The 11,247-nt window shown below is 56.6% G+C and overlaps 1 protein-coding gene across 1 annotated transcript; it reads left to right on the forward strand.

Moving 5' to 3' along the window:
- The first annotated feature begins 3,810 nt into the window (after positions 1-3,810).
- Positions 3,811-7,038, forward strand: SOX12 (SRY-box transcription factor 12). The gene has a single exon (XM_043602668.1). It carries the CDS (start codon positions 4,195-4,197, stop codon positions 5,137-5,139), a length of 945 nt encoding a protein of 314 aa, XP_043458603.1. The 5' UTR covers positions 3,811-4,194; the 3' UTR covers positions 5,140-7,038.
- The last annotated feature ends 4,209 nt before the right edge of the window (positions 7,039-11,247 follow it).

Genomic DNA, 11,247 nt, shown 5'->3' on the forward strand with positions numbered 1-11,247 from the left:
GACATGGGGCTAGGAGGGCTACAAGGAGGGAGACAGAGGTAGGAGTGCTGGAAGGGTGAGGGAACGGACTTCTCAACACCCTGTGTGGGGAGGCAGCCCAGCTTGTTCCACAAAGGGAGGAGGGCCAGTGTGGCTGGAAACTGGCTCAGGACAAAGAAAAGTAAGAGAGGAGGTCAAATTGGTGAGGAGGGGTCAGACCAAGCCTGCTGGGCCAATAAAAGCCTGGTGTTCATCTTGAGAGTAATGAAGAAACCAATGAAGGTTTTTAAAAAGGGAAGATACACAATCAGATTTGTGAGTAAAACATACCATTGCTCTGGCTTCAGGAAAGAGAATGAAATGGAAGGAGACCTGGTGGTTGCAGGGACCAGAAAGGAGGCTGGACAGGTGCCCGATGAGAGGTGATGGTGGCCTGGACCATTGGGTAGTGGTGGTCAGCATCTCTCCAAGAAACTCACTGTCTTCCTACTGCAGTCTACACTGAACAGCTCAGTGGTGAGCCCAGCCTTGAACACCCGTGACCTACAAGATTTAGACTCTGGGGCACCCATTAGAAAGGACTCAAGGTAGTCTGTATGCACTGATAACCGCTGCATCTCAGCAGCGGATCTGAGTTTTAGGTTTTCTTTTTCAAAATTTTACTTTCTTCTCTGGGCTCCCGTAGGAATTTGAGTGTACTCTTGATAGAACACTGACTTTGATTCACTCAGTAAATATTTAATCCGTACTTATGATGTGCTAGGCACCCTCCTAGGGATAGAGCCATAAAACAAAACAGACAAAAATCTCTGCCCTCGTGGATCTTACATTTTCGTGGAGGGAAGATGGGCAAAAACCGAGTGAACAAATAAAATAATTCCAGAAGGTGGTAAGTGCCATAGAGCAGACGGAAATCATGATGAGAGAGAATAATGCAAGCAAGCATTAAGATGCTTGATAATACCAAACTTTGGACAAGATGTGGATGAAAAGAATCTCTTCTCTGCTCCTAGTGAAAAAGTAAATTGGTGCAAGTTGCCAGTTTTACAACATTACCTTGTAAAAGTTAGCATTCACACGTCCTCAGATGTAGCCATCACACTTTCCATGATATATACTCTGGAGACCCTGCACTTGAACTCCAGGGACACATCTAGGATTGTTAACAGTAACACTCTTTATAAGAGCAAAAACCTGGCAATAATCCAACTGTCCATGGACAGGACAACAGATAGGAAAATTGTAGCATATCCCCACAGTGGAAAATGAACCAACCCCATATGGGTGCAATACTTTAGGTGAACCTTAGCACTATAACACTGAATAAGAAAGTAAATACCAGGATATATAACAGCATGATACCTTTTTGACAAAGCTAGAGGCAAGAGAATACATTTTTAAGAGCCGTATTTTCTTTTTTTTTTTTTTTCATTTTTTTTAACGTTTATTTATTTTTGAGACAGAGAGAGACAGAGCATGAATGGGGGAGGGACAGAGAGAGAGAGAGGGAGACACAGAATCGGAAGCAGGCTCCAGGCTCTGAGCCATCAGCCCAGAGCCTGACGCGGGGCTCGAACCCACAGACCGAGAGATCGTGACCTGAGCCGAAGTCGGACGCTTAACCGACTGAGCCACCCAGGCACCCCAAGAGCCGTATTTTCAAAAGTAAGAGCAAGGAGACATTGCATCCCTCACACATGCTGGTAGGAATAGAAAATGGTGCAGCAAATCCATTGAGACAGAGGTGGAGATATGGAAAACAAGCACAGAATTTCCTTGGGGGTTGATGAAAATATTCTAAAATTGATTGCAGTGCACTTGCACACTTTTTTTTTTTTAATGTTTCTTTGAGAGAGAGCATGAGCACGGAGTGGGCAGAGAGAGAGAGAGAGAGAGAGAGAGAGAAGCGGGCTCCGTGCTGTCAGTGCAGCATCCTACCCAGGGCTGGAGCTCAGGAACCCGGAGGTCAGGACCTGAGCCAAAATCAAGTCAGTAGCTTAACTGACTGTGCCCCCCCCCCCCCCCAAGTGCCCGGATGCCCTTTTTGAAATAAACCCATCCCCACCTCGCCAATTTTAAAAAATTATGTTGGTGTCTCTACGTTGTTGGTGCCCAGAGTCCCAGATCACTAATATTTATTGAGCATTTACTAGGTGTCAGATTTGTTCACAGCCAGTATCCCCATTTAACTTGTAAAACAACCATATGAGGGAGAAATGGTTTTTTCCCCCATTTCAAGGACAAGGAGGAGGAATCGGGATACGAATACTGTAATTCTGACTCCATGGAGGATGGAACAGGCCAGGCTCCAGTTCTGAAGGTTCAAACTCAGGGAAGCTCCGAATCTCAGCGTCCAGTAAATCCGAGGAAGGACCATTTGGTCGGGAGCGCGGCCTTCTCCTTCCGAGCGCCTTGTGCCTTTAAGAATCGCCCCCTCCCGCCGGCCACACGCTCCCATTTCCCTCCCCGGCACCCAGAGCATCACCCCGCCCCCCGCGTCTGCGGAGCCGCACCTCAGCCCTTCCTCCCAGCTCTACACCCTCCAACTGGGCTCTCTGCCCCAACCCGCCCAGTGGTGGGTGAGGTCTGTCGCCAGGCTCTCCACTCTCCGCCCCGGACAGTGCCCACTACGCCCCAGCAGAAAGACACTTTAGAGGACCTCGTCCCGACCCCTCCCAGCTCCTAGTCCTGAGGGGCGAGGCCTACGCGCCCCCTCCCATCGCCCAGGCCCATGGCGCCGTGAAGGTGACCTCCCCCAGGGGCAGCACAGGGCCCGCGGTTCCCGAGCCGGCTCACACGTGGTGAACTGGGAGCGCGCAGCCCCTCCCCGCCACGCGCCTAGAGCATGCGTCGGGGACACGCCCCTCGCGCTGGCTCCGCCCCCGTGCCCGCGCACGCTTCTCCAGACCCAGGAGGGGCGTCGCGCCCTTGTCCGCACCCGGCGGGTGGCTGTGTAGGTAGGGACCTGGGGATGGGACACTCACGCATCCTCGAACCTCGCCTGAGGAATGTGAAAAATCAGTTAGTCAGCCCTGCTCAGGACCCTTGGCTGGTAGGCGAGATGATCCAGCGACTCGCCCCAGCGAGATCCGCTGAGCTGGGAAGAGAGGGAGGGACTGCGAGCCTAGGATTCGAGCCTTACTAGTCTGCGTGTCTTTCTTGTTCTGAATCCGGAAAATAGGCGTCCTATTCCTTTCTTTCTCAGGACTCTTGTGGGGCTTCAAACGAGGTTTAAAATAATATGAAAGCGCTTCGTTCATTGAGTTCAAAGCATTTGTCGAGGCTCTGTGTGGCTGGACCCTACGTGTAGTAGGCAGGGGCTACATCTCTGAAACGATGAGACTGTACTCTTGAGCTTTCCCGAGCCTGAGTGCCCCCACATTCTGTCCTGGGACTGTGCAGAAAGACGCTCCTGAAAGAGGAGGGGGCGGATGTCCCACCTGGCGGCAGGTGTCACAGAATAAGCTAAAATTTCAAAGGCAACGTGGGGCGGGAGCTTTCGGAGGCAGATGGGAAGCACGCTCCGCGTTCCCCCACCCTCCTCCCAGTCCCCAGCCTAAGAAAAGAAACCAACCTCATCCGACACCCTCCAACCCAGCGAGACCGCCCAGCCCCGCAGCCCGAGCTCCGCCCCGCCCCGGCAGCCAGCGATTGGGAGATGCAAATACCAGCTTCTCTGCCCAGCAACGGGTGACGCGCCGCCTGAGCGCGAGGCGTGGCCCGGCCGCAGCCCAAGCGGGCACCACGGTGTTTACACGGGGCGGCCCCGCGCGCGCCGCAGCGGCCCGCAGACGGCGAGGGGGAGGGGTGGCGCGCGCGCCGGCGGGGCCGCGCGGGGAGAAAGACACTGGAAGGCGGCGGGGCGGGGAGCGGCGCGCGCGGGCCGCGGCGGAGCAGGAGACTGAGAGGAGAGCCCGCGGGGGCCGGAGGGTGCGATTCCTCCGCCCCCGCAAAACAATGTGCAGCGTGCGGCTGGGCTCAACTTGCCGGAGGCGGCGGGGGCGCGCCGAGCCCGCCTGAGACCGCGCCGCTGACCTTCTCCCCCCGCCGTCCGTTGGGCCCGAGCGCCCAGCTCCTCGCTCCCCAGCTCGCGGGGGCCGGGCCGAGCTGCGGGGCGGGGCCGCCCCTCCGTCGCTGCTGCCTCCTCCCCCACCCCCAGCCGCGGAGGATGCGGACGGCCCCCGGCGGCGTCTAGCGGCCCCGGGCCCAGGCGCGATGGTGCAGCAGCGGGGCGCGAGGGCCAAGCGGGACGGCGGGCCGCCGCCCCCGGGGCCCGGGCCGGCCGAGGAGGGGGCGCGTGAGCCCGGCTGGTGCAAGACGCCGAGCGGCCACATTAAGAGACCGATGAACGCGTTCATGGTGTGGTCGCAGCACGAGCGGCGGAAGATCATGGACCAGTGGCCCGACATGCACAACGCCGAGATCTCCAAGCGCCTGGGCCGCCGCTGGCAGCTGCTGCAGGACTCGGAGAAGATCCCGTTTGTGCGGGAGGCGGAGCGGCTGCGCCTCAAGCACATGGCGGATTATCCGGACTACAAGTACCGGCCGCGCAAAAAGAGCAAGGGGGCGCCCGCCAAGGCGCGGCCCCGCCCCCCCGGCGGCGGTGGTGGCGGCAGCCGGCTCAAGCCCGGGCCGCAGCTGCCTGGCCGCGGGGGCCGCCGAGCAGCGGGCGGGCCTTTGGGGGGCAGCGCGGCGGCGCCCGAGGACGACGACGAGGACGACGACGAGGAGCTGCTGGAAGTGCGCCTGGTCGAGACCCCAGGGAGGGAGCTGTGGAGGATGGTCCCAGCGGGGCGGGCTGCCCGGGGACCCGCGGAGCGCGCCCAAGGGCCGTCGGGCGAGGGGGCGGCTGTCACCGCCGCCTCCCCCACTCCGTCGGAGGACGAGGAGCCAGAGGAAGAGGAGGAGGAGGCGGCGGCGGTGGAGGAAGGCGAAGAGGAGACGGTGGCGTCGGGGGAGGAGCCGCTGGGCTTTCTGTCCAGACTGCCCCCCGGCCCCGCCGGCCTGGACTGCAGCGCCCTGGACCGCGACCCGGACCTGCCGCCCCCCTCGGGCACGTCGCATTTCGAGTTCCCGGACTACTGCACCCCCGAAGTTACCGAGATGATCGCGGGGGACTGGCGCCCGTCTAGCATCGCCGACCTGGTTTTCACCTACTGAGCCCACCGTCAGCGGGGCGCGCACGCCCCCAAACCAGCTGTTTACATACAGGAATCAGGTATTGGGGCCCCTCGGAGGCCGAGGCTGGCACCCCATCTCCCGCGCAGCCTCCCCCCTCCCAGACGTGCCCATCCCCCTCAAACCCAGACATGCCCCTCCCCCGCAGACACACCCCAAGGCAGCCCAACCCCCACTCTTTCCCTGACATCCAAGCCCCGCCCCGTCTTGCCCCCTCCCGCACAGCCACCAGCAGCCAGCCCCCCTCCGTTACACCTCCCGTCCACTCCTACAGACCTGCACCCCTCCCCCCACCTCGCACACGCCCCTCCTCGTGGCCGGAGGACACGCCCCTGCCCTTGCTCCCGATCCCTCCGCCTTCGCCCAGCCCGCCTCCTCTCTGGTTTAGGGGGGCGCTGCGGCTGGGCGGCACCGCGCGCTCCTCCCAAACCCCTTCGCTCCCCTCCCCCGAGCGCTGGGGCCCGCCCCCTTCTCGCGCATGCTTAATGCTTCTTAGGAGGAGGGGGCCGGTCCCAGTTGAACCGCAAGCCTCTGTGGCCCGCTCCGGGAAGAAGTGGGGCGGGCATTGAGCGATCCTTAGAAATCTTTTGATCCGGGAGCCGCGGCTTCCTTTCAACCCGACGGGGCGTCTCTGCCTTAATGGGAGGAGCACTAGGAAGGGGGAGAAAGAGACTAGCTGGCCCGGAAGGGTTGGGTTTGGCGCTTGGAACTCTCCCTAAGTGGCATAACCCCTTTTCCTTGCGGGGTTACCCAGACTGACGTGCACCCTCCCGCCTGCTATACACACACCGCTAGACTGCCTCCACAGTCTACCTTGGCACCCAGAAACTTGCCTTTTCTTTCCCCCATCCGGGAATTGGGAATAGGGTCTTCATCTGGAACTGCACCACTAGAGGACCGCCCAAGAAAGCTCTGAATCAAGGCAATTATCAGTCTATTTGGGGACAAGGGCCTTGCTGCTCTCCACCCCCATCCCAAGTGCCCCATCACGTTAAGGCACACTCCTAGCCTGGACTCCTCCCTTAAGCCCACCGCCCTTTTCTATCACTCAAGTCCTGTGCCCACAGTGACCCTATTCAGTGGGAGAAGCTGAGGCATGTTGGTACGGGGGCGGGGGTGTTGAGACTGAGGCATGAGAGCAGACGGAGTGACAAGAAGAGACCCACTTTTGAACAGCTGGCTTGAGACCATCGACTGGGCCAGTGACACCGAAGGGAGGGGCAGAGTAGTGGAGGTGTGCCGTTTGCGCCTGTTTTTCCGTGTGAAAAATCTGGATAGCGCTGCTGTCGGAGGAGGTTGTGTCCGGTTCGAGGTGCCCTCGGGGACCCCTGCCCCAAATTCCCCCTCTTACTCCCCAACTCTCCGCTCAAGTCCCGCCCCTCCGGCCTCCCCATACCCCCTTTTGCCCTCACTACCTGTATCTCACCGGCGTGTGTTCACCCTCCCGGGTGAGCACACACTCTCATTCACACACACAAATCTCAGGAACAAACGGTCCCAGAGTCCTCCTGGACCCCTGCCCAGGGTCTCTGCAGGTCTCTGCCCCACGCGTTCCCGTCGCTGACAAAGCCACCAGCTGCCTCCTTTAAGCTTGGTGCTCCGGCTCTGGGCCTTTCTCGCGCTCTGTCTTTCTCTTTCTCTCTTTCTCTCTTTCTCTCTCTCTCTCTCTTTTTTTTTTTTTTTTTAAGAAAAACAACAACAACAAAAAGACAATGAAAAAAACCCAGAAAACGTCATGTGAGTGAAGAGATGTCACTGTCTGTGGTCTTGGAGAACTAGTCTAGTAGCTGAGGGGAGGGGTCCCCCGATCTGGGGCACTGGCACCCACAGCAGGACTTCGCCAGTCTGATGCCAGGACTGAATAAAGTGTATTTGCCCCGACCTTGCCCTGTGGTTCTACATGTCTGTGCCTTTCCTCAACCCTCCCCCAGACAGTTTTCCAGATTGAAGTCCATGTGCAGGAAGAGCTGGGGGTCGCTGGGCAAGGCACCTGGCCCCTTTAGGCCTCTGTCTCCCTCTGTCTCAGGACTCCCTGGTCTTGATTAAGGGTGACACATTCATCCCCCACAGGGCCAGGCAGGTCATGTCCGTGAGAGAGTCTGGGTAGACACTCCGTGGGGACAGCTGCTCTCCTCCCGCCAGTTGTGACCTTGTGGGAAGGCAACCCACGGTGGCCTGGTTGAAATCTGGAGGTAGAAATCTGGATGTTTCTGTGAACATCTCAACTACAAAATGAAAGCTGACTCCGTTATTTTTATTTATTTATTTTTATTTGTTTCATTTTTTTGACGCAACTCTCTTTAAATCCTCGTGGACCAAATGAAACAAGTGTCGCAGGCATCCCTGGCCCAAGGGGGCCCGTTTGACCCTGCCCTTCATGAGAATTAAGAAGGGTCGGGCCACATCGTCTGGGCGCAAAAGCCCCAGCACCACCACCACTGAGCATCTGTGTGACCTTGAGCAAATTCACTTCACCCTGACTCTTCTCTCAATATGAATAACATGAAGATGATAACAGTACCTTCTTCAGGGTGAAATGAAGTTCGAGGTGAGCAGCATTTAACAAGGTGCCCCCTGAAGTATATTACTCCATTGTCCAGAAGAGGAAACGGGGTCAGGGTGGTGCAGCAACCTGCAGGAGGGCCTGCAAGCGGCCAAGGTCAAAGTCAGGGCCCCGCATCTTGGTTCTCTGCCCTGGCGGAGTGTCGTGTCAGGGTGCTGCCTCTCCTTCCCTGTTTGAATCCACAGATGGCGTTAGGCTGTCAGCGCAGGGCCTGGGCTGGCGGGGTTGGTCCCAGAGCCGGCCTGTCATTGGCCTGCAGTGTAGATTTATTGAATGACTAGAAGAGGAGCAACAGAAGCCACAGCGATTCCTGTCCTTGAGATTCTTACCAGCGTGTTTTGGAAACCGAGGAAAGCCTTTTCAAACTCTGTCCCCCTCCCCCCCCCCCAGTGCCTCCACTGCCAGGTCCAGTGGATTCCTGAGGTTGGACAGAGCCTGTGTCCCCTGTAAGAACGAAGGCCAAGTGTGCAGACCTCATTGAGAGAGAGTATTTGTGGACTGGGGTACACATAGACGCGTTAAAAGAGGACGATAGCAGGTTTGGGAGGGCTGGATGTGTACAGAAGGGGGGTGTCTGGGGGAGGTGCAAGAATTTCAGTGCTTTGGCTCAGCCTCTGATTGAAAGCAAGATGGGAAAAAAAAATCCCTCCAGGAAGAGTTGAGAAGGTGAGGAAGATAGAGATGGGTGTCACCCTTGAACCCCTTTTAAGGAGCACTTCCCTGGCTGTGAGCAATCTGGTCAGTGGATGGGCTCCAGCTGCCAAGATCCACTCGCCCTAGGGCAGCCCGTGTCTGGTGGCCCAGGGAGATCAGGTAGAAACGCCTGGCCATTCCTGTCCAGTGTGGGGACACGCTGACAGGCAGTACTTGCACCACCCACCCCTCCGGACACTCACCCAGGCCCCCTCCGGGGTGGCCGAGGTTTTGCCAGGCCTGAAGTGCAGTTTGACCTCCCGTACCCAACCTTGCTCCCTCCCTCTTCTTTTCACAGGTGTTTATATCCCTAATAAATCTCTTGCACCCCAGTCTCCCGTCTCAGTGTCTGCTTTGGGGGAAAGTCAATCTGCAACGAAGGGTGCCAGGGGCTGGACAGCGGGACTTGGGCCACTGGCCCTATAACCACAGCTGGGCACTTCTGCTGGCTCCGTCCCCGTCCCCGGGAGGGGTTCCTTCCCTTCTCCACACACACCGGCAGCCGCAAGCTCAAGGCTGCACCCTTTCCAGTTGGGATCAATTAGAAACTGCAGTCTCAGCCTACCAGTCACCCCGGATCTCTCCCCCAGTGAAAGCTGGAAACAGGGAGGTTGTCTGTCTTTTTGCCCTTGGGAATGTGGGGGCGGGTCAAGCGCCTGGCCGGGGGGGGGGGGGGGGGGGGGGGGGGGGGGGGGGGGGGGGGGGGGGAGGGAATAGTCCTAGATCTCTGTGGGACCTTGGGCAAGGCTCCTTTGCAGGCCTTAGTTCCCAGACGCAAAGTTGGGGAGGGGCCCACTTATTGTTACGGGAGACCATTTATTGTTATGTTATCTGGGTCTTTCCATTTCAGAAGGAAATGGATTCTGACCTGTAAGAGGTGGGGAGAGACCTGCTTATGCGGACTCTGGAGACACCTAGAGGCTGGAAGGAGTAAGAAGCATTTGAGGGTGAGGGGCGGGGTGTGTCCCCCTCCAGTCTCACTCTGTTCACGCGGTCATTGACTCATCTCTGTGGGGTCCCAGGCCTGGGCTATTTGCACCCTCTTGGTTCCAAGGTTTCAAAAACACCTCTATGTTGATGGGTTAGTTATCTATTGCTGGGTAACAAAGTGCCACAAACAGCCTAAAACAACATGCATTTGTTGTTTGAGTCTCTGTGGGCCAGGCAAGGCTTAGCCGGGCTCTCTGCTCAGAATCTCACAGGGCTGCGTCAAGGTGTTGGCTGGGGCTGCATTCCTTTACGGAACTCAGCGTCTGCTTCCAGATTCACCTGGTGGTGGGCAGAGTTCAGTTCCCTGGGGTCAAAGTCCCTGTGTTCTTCTGGGCTGTCAGCTGGTGCCATTATTGTGAGGGCCACTCACAGTTTCTGTCTTCCCAGGTGCTCTCACAGAGTGGCACCTTATTTTGCCAAGGACAGCGAAGAGAATCTTCTTGCAGCTTCTAGTTGCTTGGTCCAGGGAAGGATCTTATTCATTCACTCATTCACTCACTCATTCATGTTTAAAGTAATTTCTGCATCCAACACGGGGCTGGAACTCATGACCTCGTGCCCCCAAAATCAAGAGTCATATGCTCTACGGACTGAATCAGCCAGACATTCCAGGAAAGGCTCTCTTTTATTTTTATTTATGTAGTTACTTATTTTAATTTTAAGGGAAGGCTCTCTTTTAAAGGGCTCGCTTGAGGGGCGCCTGGGTGGTTCAGTTGGTTGGGCATTGACTTTGGCTCAGGTCATCTCACGGTTCAGGAGTTTGAGCCCAGCATCGGGCTCTCTGCTATGAGCATAGAGCCCACTTCCGATCCCCTCTCTCTCTCTCTCTCTCTCTGCCCCGCCCCTGCTCACACTTTGTTTCTCTCAAAAATAAATAAACATAAAAAAATAAACAAATGACTCACTTGATTAGATTGGGCCCACCCAGGAAAATCTCTCTTTTGATGAATTAAAAATCAACTGATTGGGGACCTCACTTCTGCAAAGTCCCTTCCCCTTTGTCATATAATGTAACCTAATCGCCTGAATGACATCCATCGTGCTCCCTGGTCTCACCCATACAGAGAGGAACTGGTTTTGTTGGGCATCCACACCAGCAGGTGGGAATCTTTTTTTTTTTTTTTAATTTTTTTTTTCAACGTTTATTTATTTTTGGGACAGAGAGAGACAGAGCATGAACGGGGGAGGGGCAGAGAGAGAGGGAGACACAGAATCGGAAACAGGCTCCAGGCTCTGAGCCATCAGCCCAGAGCCCGACGCGGGGCTCGAACTCACGGACCGCAAGATCGTGACCTGGCTGAAGTCGGACGCTTAACCGACTGCGCCACCCAGGCGCCCCAGCAGGTGGGAATCTTGAGGCTATCTTGGAATTCTACTTACCATAGCTGTGGATTCTCAAGCCCGAATCTCCATCCTGCTGCTGCCAGACGCTTCTGTCTAGCTGCCTTCTTATCATCTCCACCGGGGTATTTAATTGGCACCTCAAACTTGGCATAGCTAAACATGAATTCTGGTTTCCGTGGTCCTCCCAAGCCTGCTCTGCACCCACATCTTTGTTGGCTAAAAGACTAAAAGGCCAACAATCTCTTGGTGATCCTTGGCTCCTCTTTTCCCCATAGCTTCATATCCCTCATCCCTGTTGACAACACTTCCAAAGTGTGTCCTGTGTCCTATCACTTCTCACCTTTTCAATGGCCACCCTCATGATCCCCGCCCCCCGCCCCATCCTTGCTTTCTCTTTTGCCTCAATCACGGTCTTGCCTCAATCACTCATTCGCTCACCCATTCAACAAACATTTATTACGGGTCTGCTTTACCAGGCTCTGTGCTGGGTGTACAAAGGT

This window comes from Prionailurus bengalensis, chromosome A3 (assembly GCF_016509475.1).
Source record: "Prionailurus bengalensis isolate Pbe53 chromosome A3, Fcat_Pben_1.1_paternal_pri, whole genome shotgun sequence".
In the NCBI taxonomy this organism is placed as follows: Eukaryota; Metazoa; Chordata; class Mammalia; order Carnivora; family Felidae; genus Prionailurus; species Prionailurus bengalensis.

Excerpts from the sequence above, each read along its gene's own strand:
- SOX12 (XM_043602668.1), top strand. The coding sequence starts at position 4,195 with ATGGTGCAGCAGCGGGGCGCGAGGGCCAAGCGGGACGGCGGGCCGCCG.